The sequence below is a fragment of the Nipponia nippon genome, unplaced genomic scaffold (genome assembly GCF_047370975.1).
Source record: "Nipponia nippon isolate SJK-2023a ecotype South Korea unplaced genomic scaffold, ASM4737097v1 scaffold_3, whole genome shotgun sequence".
Lineage (NCBI taxonomy): Eukaryota > Metazoa > Chordata > Aves > Pelecaniformes > Threskiornithidae > Nipponia > Nipponia nippon.
This window is the reverse complement of record NW_028262347.1, coordinates 116,740,312-116,762,351: the sequence shown is the minus strand read 5'-3', so window position 1 is coordinate 116,762,351 and position 22,040 is coordinate 116,740,312. Positions and strand designations below refer to the sequence as shown.

Here is a 22,040-nt window from a genome sequence, read left to right as displayed (position 1 = left end):
GCCCCAAAACTGCCTAGACATTCCCTACATTCACAAGATGACACAGTCGTACTTTCATGAACAAGAGATACTGTCCACTATGAGCTCTGAGGATCTTTGTCTATCAGCTGGTAGTACTCAGGATCATTAGACAGAAGTATTTTGTCTTTCAAGGCAGTGGTGGGAAGAGCAGGGACTGACAGGGAGAATGTGAAATTGTTCAAACTGTAGAGAATTGCAGCTCCTCACAAACAAAGGCATGGAGAGAAGGAAAGGAGGGTGTGATGGCAAGGGAAGAGGAGAACGGGCAGCAAAATGGCCATTCCTACTTCTGCTAAGGATTCACAGACACAAATCTCCAAGTAGATTGTCAAAATGCCTTCCCCGCTCTCTGACAGAAGTAGCTGGGAGAGGAATGCATGTTTGGGGAAATGCTTTGGTGCATGGTAGGTCAGAACAGAAGACAGTGGTGAGGCTGCAACGAGACTGACGTCTTGGTCCCACTTCTGCCACAGAACTGCCTCACCATCAGCAAGACATAAACTGGGCCTTTGTAGTATCATTTTTTTCTGTTCTCCTTCTCTTTATTTTTGTGTGTATGTATTTTGATTGGACATACTTAAAGTTTGTTCACACAGTGCCTGTGGCCTTCAGACATAGTACAATGCAAACAATAAAAACTGACAGTAAGAGCTTTTTTTAAAAAAATAACTTACAAACATGGGCGAAAATAAAACCCATAGCAAAATCCTGACCTCACTGAAAGTGGTATATGCATAGTGATAAAAAGCTGACACACATCTGTCCTCGGCAAGACCCAGCGTTCAAGAGAGGACTATGATGCTGGGGATAACTAGGGTTCAAACTGGAACAAGAGCCAGTGACAACGGGACAATGAAGGATGAAGATGGAGACACAAAGCCTACCTTCAGAGAGTGAGCAGGCAGGAAGAGCCGCGCTTGTCTGACAAGGGGACACAGTGGGAAGGGCAGTGGGCATACACCAGCAAGGAAGAAGAGCTGAGTGCAGTGGTAGCACAAGGACAGAAGGGTATGAGAGTGGACCTGAATAAGATTAGACTCATCACTAGAGAAGGGCTCCCAAATATCACAAAAGACTGATTACAGCTGGAGTTAATGGGGACAAAAGATGGTGCTTGTTAAGCCTTTGAAGAGGATCCCATGATGTGGCCATGATAACTGGGTCATAGGCTTGCTTCTCAAATGAGGATCTGGCCAAAAATTAAAACACACTGCAAAATGAACTCTGCCTACATGGTGGACTGCTGTACAGCCAGAACATTCAAAGGAAACAAATTCAACAAAAGATAGGGGGTTATTTTATTCACTTATTTTTTATGAAGATTTAAGCACCTCCAGCTAATAGAAAATTGAGGAAGGTGAAGAAAATCTGGGAAAAAAAAAAATGTAACTTCCCTCCCAATTATAGGAAAAATGTTTTCCCAATTACCATTTAGGAGAAAGAGAGTAAATACTTGCACATCGGAGAGTGACCAGATGGGGAGGAAGGGCAGTGGAAGAGAAGAAGCCTACGTATGCATGTTGTGTGAAAGCCTGGAGAATGGCGAAGCCTCCACTGACTTTGGCTGGGCTGAGATTTTACCCACTGAGCTCTAAACTTCAGAGACATGGCAGCCTTCATCAACAGGCAGCTGCAGCTCAGTAGTTATTTTTGGGGTAGCAGTTTGCCCAAGGAAGTTGTGTGTTCATTACCAATGACCATTCATTATTTCACACTGAATCTCTCTCCCTCCAAGACACAAGGCTGCCTACTGGACTTACAAACGCCTTCCTATGTTTAGGGCTATAAAAACATGCTCCAGCACCCAAACTTGCTCTCACAATCCCATGGACTTCAGTGGGCTGGGTGAGGGTTCAGCCCAAAGCCTGAGTGCCTACTTATTTCCATGTAGACATCCACTCACATGGCAATATGAATGGGGGAAGAGTGTTAATTTTTAAGTTCCTGGCTACACTCCAACTTCAGTAATTACATTCAGCAAAAGTGAATTTCCCCTGAAATTTCAATTACAGAAGGTATTTTCCACTGCCACCACTTAACTGCTGTGCAGTGTTTGTCTGGTGTAATTCTGCTAAATTATTTCCTGATTTCCTCTCACAGCAGTTGTTTTTTCATAGTGGGTCCACTGTTTGCCCATCAGTCAGTTAACCCTGTCTCAATTTACATTAAAGGCATATTATAGAGGGGTAATGAAGGATCAAGAGATGTTATAAGCATGTTGCATGCATACAAAGTAAGGGGGGCGATGCTACAAGCAGAGAAAAGAGTTGTAAATGGTTAAAACAACCTGAAGACACTACCTTAATAGTCTAAACCATTTATGAAAATCACTATTAGTCACCCATTAACCTTTTATAAACTATTCATAAGCACACTCTAACTAATGAACTGTAATTACTAAGCTTAGGGAATATTCAGGGTTGGGAAGCATTATATGCTCCAAAGGTCTATACCATAGTGCAGACAAAGATGGGAACTACTTTTAGGAAGGCTCTGGAAAAACGTGGATGGAGGCGTGAGGTTTGGGTCTGCCCTGGCTTCAACATTTGGGCAGAGCCAACGCAGTGACCCCAAAGCTTGTACCAGGGCCCTGCGGGGCTGTTGCCTGGAGGGCAGCCATGAACAGCATGTCTGCAGGCAAGCGTGGGCATCCCCAGGCACGCCAGCCCCATCTCCCAACTACGCTGGCTACTCAGGGCAAGGGCTGTCCCACGGCTGAGCTCAGGTGCTCCAGCTGATAAGGCAGGCATGAGAAAACATGCGTCGATCCACGTATCAGAGCACGGTCTGCCCAGAGGGTGTTCCCATGTATGGGAAACCAGCAGAGAAGTTTCTGGGCTGAAACAAAGGATAAACATCTTAAATCTATTCATCACTCTGCGTGTGCACTTGAGCATGTGTGTGCGTACGGGCTTATGTCAGAGACAAAAAGAAAGGCTGTGCGTATATATGCACACCCCTCACCTTTGCCTAAGACATCCCCCCGTATTTTTTTCTCTAGATGAGTATTCCATGAATTGCAATAAACACCCTAAAAATTCTAAGCAGCTCATTATACACCAGTGTCTCCTTTTATGGCTCCAAGCCAGAATATAATGATGAGTCTTAACTTGTTAAGGACAACTAATTTTTTGTTCCTGGCTGTCTCAGGGGCTTCTCTCTTACTCACTCTCACTTTACTTCACTGTTGACATGTTTCTGTTAACTGGATGTCATCTGCCTGCCTTGATTTTATGCACAAGCAGTGGGATGCATTTTTCTGTGCAACAATTCTGCTTTGAGTTGCATTAGATTTGTCATTATTCTCTCATTTTCCCCTTGCACTTGTAACATTTCATCTATTCCTGCCTTATTTTTTGAGCCACGGTGCACCCACATTATGGTTTATACATGATCTTGCTCCCTTTGAAGCCGGCAGATTTCAGAGCCAGCCCTCGTCAGGAGAAGTGCCTGCTACCAATTTAGCAGGCTGAGGGCCCCGAGCTCCAACAACTCAATCTAAAGGGGGTCACAGGGTGGCACAAGCGAGTGTCAGCAAGTGCTGTTTAATTGCCAATCTAGGCTTCTCCATGGTGTTTAAAGTATAATGACCCATCACTTAATTCTGAGAAGTCCTGGCCCTGCTGCTGAATGGAATGAATATCAAAGGATGTGCTAGAACAGGGCAAGGAGCCTACATTTCCTATAACTGCCATAAGTATAATAGACCTCTACTTCTGTCGTCCCATTACCACAATAATGTATTTAATTTGCTGTGTACTCTTTTTAACTAGATACCTTTCATAAAGCCTATCTTGGGAATACAGCCTCCCCCCTCCCACATCTCCCCCCTCCCTCAAATGACTAGCCTCTCTAATAATAATTAAACGAAATCAAGCTCTACTTTGCCTCACACCATGCCTGCAAGTCTTTTATAGATATTAAAAAAGAGTAAATGGAGGGAGGCAACCATTGTTTAAATTTGCATCTCTCCCCAACCAGGATTTCTTCTCCCCCATGCTGGGTCTATTAATTTTTTTTTAAGTTGATTTTCCAGTTTTCTCTCTATTTGTTGGAGCAACACGAGCAAATATTATTTTTTTTCTTTTACTCTGCTTCTCTAAAGCACACAACACACTATTTTCCTACCCATTCACTCATGAGCTCTAGTTCCAGGTTTCCATTTCTCAATGAGGTGTGTTTCCCCCCAAACCGCCCCCCCCAGTCTTTTCCTCCTTAAATCCTCTATACTCCAACCTTCACATATTAAACTGCAGAGATGGAGAGGAAGGGACAGAGCAGAGAAGAGACGTGGAACCTTGCTATGTAATGCATGCTAATTTAATTATGTGCCATCATCAAAATGGATTAGCTGTTTCAGCCCATCAGGAAAGTCTAAACCTCCACCGATTTAATTAACCAGACTGAAAATCAGATGAACAGAAAATAAAACTATCATTAGGAGCAATTAGTGATTACTTAAACATAGTGCTGCCAACCAGTTTGTAAATAAAACTAGCAGCCCCTGGAAAATTAGATGGAATTAATTGGAGGTAGGGAGGGGGAGAAATATATACTTCTAAAGCTTTAGAGGGTCAGGCAGCCCCTTTTATGTTGACTATCAGTGTTTGGAGCTTTGGCAGGGGAAAACATAGCGCAATAACCTTCCTCCCAACTCTGCTTGAAGAGCAGCCCTCCTCCCTCCCGAGACTCCCCTCTCGCACACAGAGCGCTGCTCTGGGTGATAGCCACTGAGAAAGCAAAAGGTATCACGACTTCTCCTCCTTGCTTTTTCAACATCACATTCTCCCAGCTTTTTCATTGAGTTTGGCTTTTAAAGATGATTTCCCACTCCTCCACCTCTCCCTCAAAAGTAAATTCTTAAAGCCCAATGACAGCACTAGGACACCCTCTTCTCCTCAAATGGGAAGATACCCCTCGTCCTCTCCTCCTCCACCCCACCAAAAAACTACGGATGACTGTTCAACTGAAGTGCTTTCAGAAATATGCTTCCTAGATGAAATGCCCTCCTCTAGAGAGGGCGGCAGGAGGAGTTACATTTGCTCTTGATTCAGGACCTCAGCATTTGAACTCACCTTGACATGGAAGCATTGACGGTCAGAGCTGTTGGGTAAGGGTGGCGGAAACCCCCTGTCGTGATTGGGTACACTGGCTGACCTTGCCTGGCAAAAATGAAGGGAAAGAGAGAATGAGAGAAAGACAAAAGGGTTTAAAAAAAAAAAAAAAACCAAACAACAAAAAACTTCCTCTGCACAGTAAGCTTTATTCTCATTTGATCAGAACAAAAATCTTGGGGATTGTACAGCAAGGATCAAAGGAAAGAAACACAGAACAATTTGAATGCCATAAATCTGATAGGAATGGCTAATTAAATTTTATAACCTCTGCTTATGTCAATAGAGACCCTCTCCCCAAGCTGAAACTAGGTGTTTTGTTGTAATAATTAAAGGCGAAGTCTCGCTTGCTTTAATGGAGCCATCACACTAATTGAGGGCTACACATCCAAAGGAAAACAATAATGAATGTAAATTTATACCAAAATAAAGTACAGTGAATCAAAGGACTTCAGTTGCGCTTTGGGCCTCTTTCGGTATTTAGATCTCGGTGAGAAAACATTAAATTAACAGAGCTTAATTTGTAGCCTTTTGTCAGATTAACAAGTGTTGACAAGAGTTACCGGGGGAGAGTCCCCAAGAAGTATTGTGGGTAACCAATAGACAATCACACCTCATTACAATAATTAAAAAATACAGCAACATGCAAAACAGCATCCTCATGAAAGACACACAACTTTTTCTGATTGAGGTTTGTCTGTGCTGGCTAGTTCTTTTCATCTGTCCTTCAAATATATCATCTGACTGGGCAGGACGCTTTCTGGGGGGGTACTATGCTAGAGACATGCAGGCCAGCTGAGGATAGATGGACTGGGAAGTTGATGGTGAAGGATGAGTGGCAGCGAGAGGGGAAATAAAAACCTTGGGCTACTTCTGCAGAGTTGGCCATTCTGGTCTCCTAGAGCAAAAGCAAATGTAATGGTACCACCCCTCAACAAAAACCACTCGGACAAGCTGTAAGAGCTGCGGGTAGATAAGTACACCATGGGTGTTGACTTGTTATAAACCAGCAATGATGACAGAGTCTTCCTGTGACAGAGGTGGCCATTAGCACCTGCCTGATGAAACTGGCACCACGTGGCAACATTCGTGTGGTTTGGCAGCCATGACATGAGGTTCATGGAGGCAAACCTGTGTCTGCACACAAAGATGTACGGCCGTGAGACACAACTGAGCAATGACGTACCGGTCAATGACAGTGAGGAATTTCTTCCCTGCACTCTCATGTCTTTAATGTTACTGACTTTTGGCATTAGCTGAGTATGTTTGTTTTAAATGCTGAGGATGTTACTGTGAAAACTTGAGCTAAGCAGTTGCAGAAGAGCATGAGATGGCTGTAATGCAGCTAGGCCCTGCAAGCAAGCAAGAAGAGAAGGAGCTGACAGGCGTTCTACTAGCGTTCAGGGTGTCCTACGTAAAAAGTAAATCATAATAAAGGAGGAGGAATTTAAGATTTCAGGGAGCAATGCTCTGGGTTTTTCTTCTGCTCATGCTCTGCTCTTCTGGAGAAACAGCCTTCTGCAGAGAGATGATGGACATGCTTTACCCTCAGGGTGGGAGAACCTCTACCCAAACAAGTTGCACGACCACCCTGCGAGGAAGGGCAGCCTGCAAAGTGGCCAGAAGCGGGTTGCTGTGGCTGAGGTCCAAGCTCCAGCTCTCCTGAATCCACACTTCTGTGCTTGAGAAAGGCCCCCAAAGCCTTTGACGCCAATCCCTCTCCCTGCCCAAGACCTGGGTATGTGGGGGGACCCCCTGCTCTGCCCTGCTCTCCTACAGGGTGAACTCCACTTTCTTACGGAGGGCTAACTTGTGAAGAGGTATTTTAGCACAGCTGGCCAAACAACCTCAAGCAGGAACAAACTATTTCTAGCTTTGGGCAATTCATTTCTAAAGAAATATGATCTCCCCCACATTGATGAGGCCTGTTATGTGAGAAAAATAGAGGAATAGTCTTGATTTATAATGCAGAGAACCGTTGTATCCAGCAATACAAATGTATTTTATAAGTATTTAAATCAAATATACTGTACAAAAGCTTAGGCAGTGCTTAAGTGCATTATAAACCCATTGCAGAGACGGCAACATAAGGAAAAAAAAAGAAAATAAGACTCAGTTACTGGAGGAAACCTCATACCCAACAAGGCTCTGCAAGTGGGATATGAGGAGCTGAAAAGAAAACAAAACCCCAAACTAACTTTCCACGGCTTTTTTCTCAGCCAGTTTTAAAGTAAACTAATTCCTCTTTCTTGTTTGCAAGAAAATTCCATTCCTCAGATGCCAACTGCCCAGCCACATCTTGACCAGGAATGCTGCTCACTGGCTGATGTAAAGCTCTACTGTTTCACAAGAAAAACGAAAGGGGTTTCAACAGGGAAGGCCAATGAAATTTAAAATTGCACATTTACAGTGAGGATGGCCCTGGTAAAAAAAGAGTCCATGAACCACCCTGAGCCCCCAGAAAACCAAATCTGAGAAAAATCCCCGTGGTGCAGTATAAGGGCATTAACAAGAAAAGGACATTTCTGCAGAAGGGTTTAAAAATCCATGCTTCTTGAGCCATCAGCTGTTTGAGATGACATGCAAAGCTGTGTCCAACTGCTCATGTTTGTTTAAGACCACATGACCTGGCAAAGGTTTTAATTAAATCTTCATGAGGTGGGTAAATTCATAACCACTCAATGAAGTGGCAGTTGGCAAACAGACTTATCTCAAGGCACACACAAATGCACGCACACACACATACACGATTTTTAACATAAATTTTACACATCAAAAAAGAAAAAGGAAATTAAAAAAATGGAACTCCTTACTGTGGTACTAACCATCCTAGCGGATGGGGGATTTGTCCTACAGTGCCCGGTGATAACGGATAATAAGGAGATATATCTGGAGGATGTGGAGGCCTTGGAATTCCTATGGAAGAGGAACATAAAGCAGCATTAGTATTGAGAAATGGAAATAAATAAAATATAAGAAAAAAGCACATATGTTTCTAAATTGCTATTTTATTACAATACTCATGCCTTCACTTTGGGTTTCCAAAGGCTGTTTCACAGCCTTATTTTTAAAAGTGAGCCTCTTGGCATCTTGTTAAATGAGATTCAGCCAGAAAAACTGATGTGATTCACTTCCTCAGTCACCTCTCCGATCAGAGATAATTATTGTGTTATTTAGGATGAGAATTTAGGAGTCTCAGCTATAGATTTGGTGTGACGCTCTGCTAGGTGCTGTCTTAAACGCTCAACAGAAAGATGGTCCCTGTATCAACTTCATGGTTATTTTAGACTCAAAGTCACCAAAAGAGCACAGGCCCTACCCATGCATTGACAGGGTACTCAATAGCATGGCGTTATTCCAAAGTAACCTCCAAAATGAGTTACAAAGTTATTACAATTGCAAACGACGTTTGCTGTTGAGCAAACCTAGGAAACCTTTCCCGAAACCTAGGAGTGGAGGTAAGAGACCCTGGAAATGCTTGGTAACACCAGGGGCAGATGCTGAAGGTGTGCAGGGAAGGACAGAGAGCCCATCCGTCCTCTCTGAAACTGGTGCAGTTCCTACTCGGAGAGCAGAAACCAGCTCCAGACACAAGCCTTAAATCTTAATGCTCCTTCCCTTAAGAGCAACTTTGAATTACTCAGAGGAGTAAGGATTACAAGACTGGGTCTTTCAATTAACAAGCCAGAGCACAATTACACAGCAGAAGCAAAATTAAAACAGAGAGCATTAAAAGGAAGGGGTACCGTATTCATGGCTAAAAAACTATTTTTTTAAGTCACTCGGGAAGCTTTTAATCTCTAAATTAAATCTCCTCGTGTGACATTTTCATGCAGACATTGCTTTTTCTCCATTACAAAACCCAAACAGATTAACCGGGCTTTAACCATCCAGTGAGCTATTTGCACACTTGAAAGAATGTTCACAGAAGAAAAGTAAACAGTCTACAGACGTTAATCATATGTTTTACGATAATCGTTTAAAAGCTATTCCCTGTACTACCATTATTTAAATGAGAGGTTGACTATGCCATTCACTTGCAATACCCAGGGATGGCGAGATGGATTCCTTTTTAAGCCATGTGAAGTTAGCATTAAGCACAATTAAAAGGGGGCCCCAGTTGAAGCACAGGGAGTGAAAACCAGCTAATGCACAGCCTCATTCAAGGGCTGGTGTTTAGATAAATTATCTGCATACGTTAGGGCCGACACAGAGTGATTCCTTTGACATGAATTCAGTTTCTGATGTACTTTCCAATTAACTAGCTGGGATTTGGATTAACAAAAACAAAACCACTGTCACTAGGATCTCAATGCAGCCCAAAGAAAGAAGATTGACACTGTTTGACTTCTCTGGGCCCTCAGGTTAAACAGGGACTCTTAAAAAGTTAGAATAACATGTAAATTCTACTCCGTAACACCAATAAATCTAGCCAGGGTTTTACGTGGTGCTCTATATTCAAGAAGACTGCCCTTCAGGCTGAACTGAGAGTTGGGTAGACTTACATTGGGGAAAAGAGTTGCAAGTGTAGAGCTGAAGCTAAGTAGATAGACTGGATGAAAATTCAACATTATAGGAGAAAAATAGCTGAACTCCTGACACAGAAACAATGGGATTTGGGGAATTAAAAGAGATTCATTTTGAAACTGGTCATGACCCACCACCTTTAAAATTCCAGCTGCAATTTTTTAAGTGCAGATCACAGAATGTACATGTTTAACTCTCTGGGTCGTGCATGCAAACCAAGCATGTGGTAGATCGAACTGCTAGGTGGGGTATCATGCTTGCAAAGAAACACACCTGCAAACGACCCCACACATGCAACTCTGGTGTCACCCTGCAGAAGCTTTATGAAAATTCACCCAGTAGGTCTCCTTCTGAAGCCTAATTGGCTTAAAAAAGAAACTATTTTGTCTGGGTTCTTGAATGTGTTTGACATTTTACATGCCCCCTTTGGTGCTCCAGCATGGGAAATCCTTCCTCCCGCACTCCTTCCCCCTAATACGCAAAATGGAAAGATCCACCCACCCACTCTCAAAAAACCCCAAACTATTTCCCACCTACCTGTTTTGGGATCTACGTCGGCTGGTAAGTGTGGAGGAGGGTTTCCCGGTGTGAAGTGCTCATTGCTGTACGTGATAAGCGGCGTAAGAGGGTGTACATGGTGTGGGTGCTGCACAACTGGCACTTTGTTAGACTGTCAAGAGAAAAAGGTCGACGGCGTTAGAGGAGTGCCAGGTACCCCCCACTGCAGCACAAGGCACGACATACAGAAATCTCAGTACCCAGGATTTCAACACGGTCCTCAGACTTTTCCAGATCCCTTCTCGGCATCACCCTTGCAGTTTTCCCACCCTCTTGCTTAAAACCTCCTCACACACTTTCCCTGCTCTTGAGTTTCTTTAATCTTTTTGACCTGTCGTGCTCCTGTACAGAGCAACAGCAATTCTTTAAAATTTTTCCTTTCTATTTTATAATCTTGTGCTTCACCTCCAAGATGCCGGCAGACTCCTCAGTGAGGGGCTGCCAGAGTCCCCCATTTAATTAGCATGAGACCCAAATGCTCAGTGACCTGTAGGTCTTTTTCTTTCCCCTTCCTGTCCTCACTTTCAGTTCTGCATTTTACTGCTCATTGCAAATATTACAGATAAAAAGCCTTTGTAGTGCTAGAGGATTCCCTTCATCAGCAAGCATTAAGCTGACAAGCGATCACCTGCATGTTTTATATATATATATATATATATATATATTTTAGAAGAGCCGATTAATTATCAATTCATCAGAGAGAGATAATAAATGGAAAACTGGATACTGATCAATTAGGCAACTAAAATATTCAGCTATATAACTAATGGCAAAAACACAGATAAAGCCATTGGAATTAACACTCTTGTGGGGGGAATAATCACGCAGATATCGTGAGATTTTCCCTGTCACATTCCTAGCTGGGTGGGGGAATCTTTTTCTTAACAACAATAAAAAAAAAGGAGCAGTGAATGAATGAAAAGAGAAGGCAGGCTGAACTGTAACTTACCCTTACAAGATCACAAAGAAAAAATTAAGCTGAAACAAGCGAACTGCTGGACCATTTACTGCGAGTAATCCAATTGCAAAAAACCCTATTCCCCATAGAGGATTTTCACTAAAATCCTACAACAGGGACATTTAACCAGATTAGGTACCAGCAAAGATAAAGAGGCTGGTATTAGATGATGAATGGATTAGAGTCAGGTTTCATTTTAGAATGTGTCTTCATTTCCTTTTATTACTTTAAGTAAGGAACAATTTGCATTAACATCAAGTAAAAGGAATCACATTAAAATAAAGTAGTGATACCAAGGCGGCCCCTGATAGCGCCGCTGCCGTTCAGGGTTTGCCAGCGCTCTCCTGCTCACCCTCCTGCCTGAGGACGGTTCCGACCCCACTGCTCGCTCCCCAGCACCCCCGAAACACAGGCGCCCTCGCCGCGCCACTTTAGACAAGTTATTATCTGATCTTGGTTCGAACGGTCTGAGCTTCCCTTAAAAGCATTTAAAAAATAATTCCGTATTCTTTGGGAATGAGTTTCTAGACTGGGGGGAAGGAAGAGGGAAGACAGACTGAAAGCTAGGAGGAAAAGGAACTTCAGTCTTCCCCTGAACAAACAAGAAGTCCCTCCATCATCCTTTGGCCAAGACACAGCAGAGCTTCACCTTCGGCTCTTCCAGCCTCCCCCACCCTGGGAGGCTCCCGCAGCCCCAGCCCCTGCCGTATGTAGGTATTTAACTCACCCCTTTGGTAATGTGCAAAAAAAAGCGTGCATCCAAGACACATAAGCCAAACTTCCCACAACTTCTACCATCTTTATTTCTTTTTGCAGCCCTTACACAGAACGATTCCCCTCTAATAACACACACGTGGCACAGGAAAGTCCCATGCCAAGCGGCCACTGCACAGCACGGACCGTGGCCGTGACAGCCAACACTATGAATTACAGCACGTTGTCAGGTCTTCTGCCAGCTGTACAACCAAGGACAACTTTTGGCCACACAGATCCATAATGGTTTCACATCAGAGGGGCTATGGGGATTTAGCCCCTTAATTCAAAAAGCCAAAGAAGATGCTCTAACCCAAAATCTTTTCTCTTCCAAGTGAGCCAGCCTAAGCAGTCCAAAAGTAACTGAAAGGTTTGGCAAGGGCTTCACGTAACAAATCACATTACACACCATGCAAACGAGCAGGCATCTACTCAACAACACATGACATTATATGCCAAATGACCACTTGATCTGGTTCACAAAAAACAATCATTCCCAATAAGAGAGATTTTTGCTGGCCAATAATTGTGTGAACACTTGCTGTTAGGTGACCCATAGTGTGGCTGGTAGCTGCTGTAGCTCTGTGCTCTCCCAACTCTATCTTCATATCATTGCAAAAAACCCTCACCCAGATCCTGCCAGACATTGAGGGCTCCCTTCCATGGCGAGCTTATTTTCATAGAAACTGGAACTGGTTAGTTATAAACATAAGTAAGTGACAGAATAACATTGGAGGGTCAGACTTAAGCCGACAAACAAGAAACAACACGTGAGAGGAAAGCTGGACTTACACGCCTGTCTCACCGAAGCCAGATATACCATAGGGGGTCACATGTAAACTGTGGGAAACTACCACCCACTGCTTTGATATACCAAGACCCCCCGCCATATCTCCACAAAATGGCACGAGTGCTAAATCATTACATATTTTACTTAACACTTTTCAGACAAAAATAAAAAGCAAAAGGAAAAAAAATTTAAAAATCAACCACCACCAAGAGTCTGAACCTTAGTCTGCAAACTTTTCCCCAGGTCATCTTTACATGGGTGACTGCCTTGCAGCCAAACAGACAATTCATATAAATGTACTGGATGTAAGGACAGGATACTTCTTTGCCACTCTGATGATGCTGGGGCAGAGGTGTGGGGAGAATGTACTGGGGAGAAAGGGGAAACTGTTATCTACATGCTCAACAATACGCTCTCCAGGACAGAGGAGTGTGATCAACTGCCCCTGCAAACCAGTCTGCATCTGTATCACTACCCCGGGCTAGGTTTGTATTCTGCTTTGCTCTGCTTATCACACACTGGGAAAAGGGACCGTAACTCCGCTCAGAATAGCACGCACAATTCACAACCAAGCTAATCATGCATAATATGCTAAATAAGCTGCTCTTTAAAAGCAGCATTCCTGAAGTTAACTACGCTTCCTTGGAAAAAGAAAGGACTAGCTGGGAAAGAGCAGGATTAATCCCGCACATGCATCTTCCTTTGAAGTCAATGGGAGCTCTGCCTGAGTAACAAGTGTGGTCCTAACCCCATCCACTGGCAATGAAAGGTAAACCACAGAAGCCATCAATAGGAGACACCTATTAGATGACCTTAGCCATCCCCTGCAAAAGGCCCTTCTCCAATATACATTTGTGAGTACTTTATCAAGCGTAGTTTTAAGCTAAAAGCCATTGTGAGATGCAGGAATTTCTCTGGCAACTTGAAGAACTCCATTTATGGCTCTGTCAGACACGGAAAGGGGAGCTGCACTGGTACGCACAGATTAGCATCAGGGCATGCGGTAATAGGACGGGAACAAGTGGAGATTTCTGGAGAGAAATCCCAGCATCTACAAAGTACCAAGTCATCTGCTGATAAATCACTCCTCTCCTCTGAAAGCTGGGGTCTCAATATGCTGGGTTAGAGGCCAAGGTAAAGAATTGCAAAAAAACAACAGAAGTTTGGTTTTCTTGATAACCCCTGCCTGAAGCAAACCAAAGGAAATTGTCCCCATAGGGACTCAACTACTAAATCTCTCTATATGAATTTGAAATGCTTCTGGGAGTGCTTAAACACAGACAACTTTAAACAATAATGGAGCTCCGGAATGAAAAAAAAAAAAAGAACCAAACACAACAAATTTTGGACTGATATATGTTTGAGAGTGATACTGAGATCCATTTAGCCTAAGTTCCGATAGGTGCCTTGAGGGAACAAAAAAAATATCTGAACTTCAGATTTAAACTGCAGGGGATTGTGTGTATAAATTGCTGTGTATTAGTCTTTGTTGCATGGTAAGGACATTTCATTAACAGGATGAAAGATACTTTTATGCGAATACAGCCCAATTTAATACACCCCACTGATGAATACTCCCCATTTATTGAAGAAGTTAATACATGCTGTATAAATCAATAGTTCCTAAGTCTCTGAAAGCAACATAAGACTTGCGTGAGATGAAACATTGTATTGTTGAGCACACAAAGAGAAACCAACCTTTAAATAGGAACAGTTTGTTACTGCAATTTCTGTTTGCAAATTCATAGGTTGTTTGGCTTTGGTAATAAAAACATGGTATGAACTCAAAGTCAGAGGAAAACACTCCAGAGAGGCCAGAGGATTTGTCCTCGCCGGGATAACGTGGTTTTAGTAAAAGCAGGTCTGCAAAAAAAGCCACCCAGGCTGAAAACAAGCCGTCGTGCCATTGCAGCATCGCAGCGGCCAAAGCCTTCGGCCCCAGACAAACGGCCGGCAGGAGACTCCGCTCCGATGCGTCCTGGCTGAGCAGCCAAGGGCAGGGCAGGGGGATGCTCCTGCCCCAGCACAGCCTGAAGCTCCCACGGCCGCCGGCACAGCTCCCGCAGCCGCAGCCAGGGAGGGACCCCCTTCCCGGACCTGGGGTGACCTTTTAAGCGTACTTAGAGCCTCAAGTCCTGCTCGCGAGGCAGGGACGGGCTGCTGCCTGCCAGGCACCCCTCAACCACCCGCAACTGGGAACGGGGCAAGGGAGGGACTGATCAGGCACTCGCACCCTGGACCCCCAGAGCCCCCTCCCTTCCTCCACTACGATTAACGGAGGAGGAATGAGAGCTCACCATTCACCGTAAAACCTATTAATCAACAGACACCAAAAACAAATGGAGCTAGAGCTCCGCCTGTCTTTTTTGCCATGTCCTCCTCTTCCCCGTTTCCCCACTGCTTTCCCTTTCTACCAAAGAAAGATGGGCCCTGAAAGTGCCTTTATGAGCCTAATACAATAAAATAAAAGCAGCACAGAAGAGGGTTTGTCAGCCTTTTCCCCTCCTCCAGGGTGGATGCAGGAGGTCGACAGTGGTCTTGAATTAGCGGGCCCTCCTGGAGCTGCTCCCTGGGCTAAGCAAAGGGTACCATTCAAAACCAGTCCACATTAAAAAATAGGTTTGTAACTTGTCTCCCTGTATTTTCCAGATGGTGCTGTTGCAGTTAGGCTGACTATGGCCAGTGAAATGCTAACAGATGTTCCTGAGCTGCTCTGCAGCTCCAAAGATGCTCGCAAGAGGAGTTTCTTTTTTTCCAAAGGTTGAGCTCTCCTTGGTTCTGCCTCGGAATGACACCTCCCCCGCCGCCCTGCCAAAATCGGGAAACTAAGTTGGAAGAAAAGGCAAATCCCAAAATATTGCTGCAAATATTGTAATACTCTTCTGTTTCCAGCCAGGGTCACCAACACCCAAAGCAGAGCACCCATCAGTAAGCACCACTCCGGCCCCAGGGATCACCCACATCAGCAGCCGCTCCGGGTGGTACTCCAGACTTGAGCAAAGAAACTGCAATCCATTCAGGTTAACGGGAAAGCCAAAGCCAACCAACCCCACCAGCTATATGTAACTTGGTTCTCATCCCCTTCCCAAGCACAAACATTCAATGCCAGTGATGAAGCATTTCCTGAAAAAAATCAAAGATTTAATTTTACCCGGCTCCGTTTAGCTAGTGGAGTCACAGTTTATTTTTTTAAGGATACTTTCACACCTGACTAAGCATTTCCTCCTGAAAACTACTTCCCGTTGCTCCATTATGGCTGATACAGTGGCCTGAGCCCTTTCACAGTTTCATGTAGCTGATTTCTGCCTGAGGTCCTGCCCTAAGCTAACTGCCCATTGTAGCAGCAGACAAGGCCTCCATTGATAATCACAACTCGCCCTGCTAAAAAAAGGCTCATTTTCTTCTTTCACACAAACGATGACAGGAGCACTGACAACCATGTGCTGGGACAATACCACCCCTAGTCAGAGCTTGACAAAAAAAAAAACCAACCCCCCACTGCCCTCCCCTTAATTAAAAAAAAAAAAAAAAAAAAGGCAGGGGACACAACACTTTTTCATCCCTCTGCTTCTTCCCCCTCCCTCCCTGACCACTTCCCAGGCCAGCAAGCGCCTACCTGCTCCTGCAAGAACTGCCGGCTTTCCAAAAACAAACCACCCCAAAAATGTGCTCTATTAGCAATCTCTCACACTAAACAACAAAATCAGTTTCCTGGCTTTAAGTGTCCAGCAATTCATTCAAGAAAAGAATCGTTTTCTCCCCCCCTCCCCGTTAACTATGATGAAGTGCCCCTGCGTACTGGAGCACTAAGCCACCGAGCTTGACATTTTCGGCATCCTTCCTGCAAGGGGGTGAAAGTACTGAGGGGAGGGAGGGGGTGGGGGAGCGAGGGCTTCAGATGTTCAGGAAATGTCCACTTAATTTCGCCAAAAGGCAATTATGTGAAATGATCTGGTGACAATTAGCATACGCCAAATCCACTAGCGTAAAAGGGAAAGAACTGGGGCTTAGCTATTTGATCACTGCCTGTTAGTTCTCATGCAGGAGAATTAAAAACACTAGTAGAAAAGCGTTGGTAGTAAGTGTGTTCACACTTTGCTTTCAAAGCTGTTGTGGACAGTAATCTTGCTATGGTATTTGGGGTGGTTTTTGGTTGGTTGTTTTTTTTTTTTTAAGTAAAAAGAAAAAAAGATACTTGGGGTTTTAAATACAAGTTAAGTGCTGCATCCTTGGACCATGTGGTGTTACTCTAATGTCAGGTCAGACCCAGACAAGCACCTGCTTAGACACAGCTGTACGTTTTGAGATCCTTCAGCATCACTTGGAATTACATTGATGCCCGTTAGATTTTACCTCACTCATTCTCTTAATGCTTTATTGATAAAGAGAAAGCACTCTGCTGCATCTGCTCTGCCTGGTCTTGGCATACAAATTTGGACACCAGAGTTACCCCAGCCTATAGCCCAGAAACTGTGGCCTGGATGTATCCAGCCAAGCCTCACGCTGTACCTCAAAATTAGAAATTGTTTGATCAACAGGTGGATTTCCCTGTACGAGGAGGACAGGGTAGTGCTTAGACTCTTCAAGTTTCAGGCATCGAGGTGCCCAGACCTATTTCTTCCATTACAAAAGGAGAGGCACAGCTTCTTCCCCAACCTGACAAATACTCAGTGCTTTCTTCGCATACTTTAGTTAATTACTAGACAGATATTATCTCTTTAGAGCAGGCAAGCCTTCGTTCATGTCTAACAAGGCAAAAAGCAGAAAGACTTGGCATACATTAGACTATAACCGAAACCCACTGTTCTCTTAAGCAGTACCAGTACAAGGTGTGCTGGATACACCACCCCTAAGCAAAGAGACCAGTGAAACCTGAGCAGGTCCCCAGGAAACGGTCCTGAACATCACCGGGGTGGAGAGGGGAGAGGGACAGACCAATAATGCAAGCACGAAAATTCAGAAAAGATGGCAACAAGGGAGAAGTAAATACAAGCAAAAGGATGCTTACAATTGCCCTGATAGACCTTATTTGTTGTGTGCTTTGTATGAATACCTAGTAATGCAGTTTTACTTACTGCCTAGCATTCTCTAAAATGCCACATCATAAATAGCTTTAATTCTTGCATATACATCGCTTATTTCAGCACTAGACAGACACATACTGTAGGAGAAATAGCTCCACTGATTTTGTTAGGGTATCTGTGACTTCTCTCTACAGTAAGAACTTGAATGTGAGGCTGCTAAAAAACTGCAAGAAATGAAAAAAAAGATTAGCATGCATGTCTATACCCACTTGGATTTGGCAATTTCAGTAATGACAGCATTATTAAAAAACTAACATGCACATACATGCCTTAATATATGATGCCAAGTTTTCAGTACAGCTTTTTAAAATGCAGTATTCACAAATTATAGCGGGCTGTGCTCAATACCGATACACAACACATCTAGCAAATGTATATTAAATAGCTTAACAAATAACAAAGCTCTAAAATACATTTTCATTTTTTAACGTGCTAAAAACAATACACGCCGCCACAAAACAATTAAACAATGAAATTAAGTAAGTCCAGATCAATTATTTCTTGAATAAATTCAACAAAGTTTCTCTAAAAATGGGATGTTAAATGCACATCAGAACTGAAACACCTTGCAAATATTTTGGAAGAAAAGAAGCAGGCACATTTACACAGCGCTGTCAGGCCTTTCGCCCCGCGTCCCAATAAAAAGAATTCCTCTAAAGGTACAAGGCTTACAAGATCTCACCACCAGCCATGTAAAACCTGCGTACGCAACAACATGCAGCGAACGAAGAAACATCTAAGTAACTGTCCTTTTAGATTAATTCATTTTAGATGAATTCGACAGAATTTTATCCCTTGTTTTATACAAGAAAAGGCAAATAAATCAACTAAGCTACTCAGGCAAAGGTATCACAGAGTACTGAAGTGACAGAAATCCTCCTGCTGGATCAAGTGACTCTCTAGGCAAGCTTGGCAGAGTTAGAAAAGAAAACAGCAGAAAACTCAAGATTCCCACAAAACCTCCAGTGAAAATGCGATGCTTTCTAAAATTCTTAAATACATTTCTATTTTCTGTGTATAATTACGGGCAATGTACAGAATTGGCTGAGGGGTAGGTTTACTTTCTGTAATATATATTAACAGGAGAAAAAAAGTCTCATAGACTTCTGACAACGAACACAGAACCACTGTGTCAAAACACATTATCTCACATTTATCAACATTCAGTATTATTTTTCATATTCCTTTATCACTGGGTGAAATCATTTTTATGTAGTGCCCCTAAAACGTTCATCTTTCACATTACAGCTGAGCTTTCTGAAGAATTCAGAAAATTTAACTGAGTGTCAACCAGACACAGGATCAAAAGCACCCAATTAAAAACTACTACATACTATTTTTAATAATTAAAAAAGGAAGAAAAAAATCTCGTTTTGTGTATGACAAGAGTTAAACCATTCCATCTCCAAACCCCATTAACTGTATGTGCCCTGCTACAAACCAACTTTTTCTCCTTTAAAAAAAACCAAACCAAAACAAACATTTTTACCTTCATGGTTTCAGAGTTAAGGAAATATCGTACTGAACTGAAGAAAGCTTTGAAGTGGCCCCCTCCGCCCCAAAGGAGAAAAAGAAAAGAAAAGCTAGTGATGTCATGGTCACTGTGTGAGTGTACGACTGCGGATGTAACGCACAGCTAATACACGCGCAGACACTTCTCCCTCGCTGGTAACCATTGTTCAGCATCCAGAAATCAGCCCCTGAAACCTGCTGTACGCCAGGCTCTGAAACACCCCCTCCCCAACACCCCCCGATCCCACCCTGGATGCACGAGAAAAAATTTCTCTCCCCCCCCACCCACCCCTTTCTGTAAACCAAACCCCAAAATCGGGCGGAGGGAAGGGCAAAGAGGAGGAGTGCAACAACTCTGCCCCGCTGCACCATTGTGTCTCGACAAAACGGCGCTTTGCCGCTCGCTCCTCACCACTGCTGTAAAATTAAAGTGCCATCGAAAAGTCGCGCTTCCCCCTACTAAAAAAGACTATTACCATAAAATAAATAAATAAAATCAACGTCGCTAACAAAGGTCACAGCTGGAGATGCTTGCTTGATTTCTCCCCCCCCCCCCTTTTTTTTTTGATTCCACACAGGAGGAAAGAAAAGGAGAGGGAGTAGAGGGGGAGAGGGAGAGAAGTCACATCAGAAGTTCAATGGTCAAGACGGAAAGCGCGCACACAGAAAGTGCTACTCACCCAGCAATTCAAATTGAGATGCCAGCAGCCGAACTGCTGGAAGAGAGAGAACCCAGAGGCAAGCGCTCCTCCTTTACCACTCAAATCTTCCATTCCCACTAAAATTGCATCCCTTGGGTACATAACAGCTTTGTCTTTCCTTCTCTTAACCTCAAAAACTTTTTTCTTTACTGTCGAGATGCCAATTGTGCTGGCTTTGTATTATTTTCCTTGCAGCTTTTCTCTCTCTCTTTTTCTTACCCCGCTCCCCCCCTTCACTTAAAGTACTGGAAAAGCTGTCTTAAAAGATCAAGATGTCTCCAGTTTTTTGGCCTGGTGTTTTCTGAATGCTCAAAATCCACTGTCATGTTGGCTGTGAAAAGTGTCTTATTTCTAAATTGTCGGCTGCGTTTATCAAAATTTAGAGAAGCCTCCTCTCTTTTCCGATATAGCACTTTACCTTCACCCTTCCAGGCAGTGGGGAAGAGACTTTTCCCCCCCTACGCAGGTATGTCTTCTCAGAAGAGCTAAAAAGCAGTTACCTTGGAAATCAGTGACAATGCTACTACAACCCAGGTTGCACAGGTATTACTAAGTGCAGCAAGGAAACGCCGGCCGGCCGTGAGGGAGCATGATCAGTTAAGTGTAGCAAGCAGTCACTTTATCTGCAAGATTGTCAAATCCCTCTAAACAAATTTCTTAGGGAGAGAGCTGTAAGGAAAGTATATTTTCTTGTCATTGTAACACTGAGGTGACATTTGGCAGACCTTTACCATTAGCTCTGGTCTCTCCCTCCCCCCTCCTTTTCCTTTAGCATTTAATATTTCTGTAAATCACTGACCCCGCTGTAAAAGCGATGCAAGAGGAGCTTCGAGATCGCTAACGTTACGGTGCCCTGGCTATTGTGTTTTCCCAAGCTGCTCCTGCGTGAGAATAAACAGGGGTACCCAGAGAGCACCACTGGGCTGAGCACAGGTGAAGCCTTCTCCCCTGCGCCTCTCATTCGCCCAGGAGAGCTGCGAGACGCCTGCTTCCTAAATCTGAGCCGGGTACCAAGGGCAAACCGCAGTATCCGACTTCGCCAAGAGTCAATCTCTCATCTCTTATTTATCCCTTTCCCGAAAGTTGCAAAGTAGTTACTCTGCAACAGGGGCGAAAGCCACAAAGGGCGGTTTGACGGGGAATATTTAGGAAACCATGGCCGCGTTCTTCCCTTCCTCACTTTCGAAGCGAGTTTGTTAACGCTGAGGGATGCTGCGTCGCCATGTGGGACGGCCGCTGCTGCAGACGAGGCACTGAAGGAGACCAGTTGCAAACACTTGTCTTCCCCGCGCGCATCTGGGTGACTCACACGAGCGAGTTCGCCCTCCCTCACCCCCAAAGGAGGAAACAACGGGACTAAATAAATATAGGAAAAAAATCAAAACTCTGTTTCGAACAGGGAGACCTTGAGCGGTTCCAGGTTTGCTTTTCACGTGGCAGTTTAATCTGTGAAGGCTGCGGGCTACACAAAAAAAAAAAACCAAACAACAAAACAAAACAAAACGCAAAGCTGGCCCCTAGGACCCAGCGAAAACAAAAAAATGTAGGGGCAGATGAAGCAAGCAGGGGGAAAATCTGTGCGTTTTCTGCCGGCCGAGCCCCGTCCCCCCTCGCCCCCGCACCGCTCTGGCCTTCGCGTGCAAAGTGTCAGCCAGCAATCTTTAAGGCCCTTAATACCAAAACAAAACCCCGCGATTTCCCTTTACACGGCAATAACAAAAGCAACGAGGCTCCAGTTTGACAAGTAAAAAGCCCCAACAACACGGCAACTAATTGCCTTCCCTCCCTCTATTCACAGCAGCCACCACACTCCAGCGGCCGCCTTTGTCACACGTGCGATTTCCCGCGGCAGCCGCCAGCGCCGGGGCCGCTGACGGACAGTTCCCCACCATTTACCGACAATAACTTAGAAAAGTGCAGCAAATGGGACGGGCGACTTGAAATTCAGGAGCGCCGGCTCTCCCCTCAAGATGCGCCGCACATGGAAAGGAGCCCGGAGCTCCCCGGGACCTCCCTATTCCC

General features: G+C 44.1%; 1 protein-coding gene across 20 annotated transcripts in view; it reads right to left on the bottom strand.

Moving 5' to 3' along the window:
• TCF7L2 (transcription factor 7 like 2) overlaps positions 1 to 22,040 on the bottom strand; it is a 181,387-nt gene that overhangs the window by 17,956 nt on the left and 141,391 nt on the right. For 15 of the 20 annotated variants that reach the window (XM_087764701.1, XM_087764693.1, XM_087764704.1 and 12 more), the window contains 3 exons: positions 10,200 to 10,332; positions 7,949 to 8,051; positions 5,097 to 5,183 (listed from right to left, as the gene is read on the bottom strand). In XM_087764701.1, the coding sequence (XP_087620827.1) occupies positions 5,097 to 5,183; positions 7,949 to 8,051; positions 10,200 to 10,332 (323 nt within the window). The remainder of the gene's footprint in view (positions 1 to 5,096; positions 5,184 to 7,948; positions 8,052 to 10,199; positions 10,333 to 22,040) is intronic. The other 5 variants (XM_087764694.1, XM_087764703.1, XM_087764696.1 and 2 more) reach the window with 1 other exon arrangement.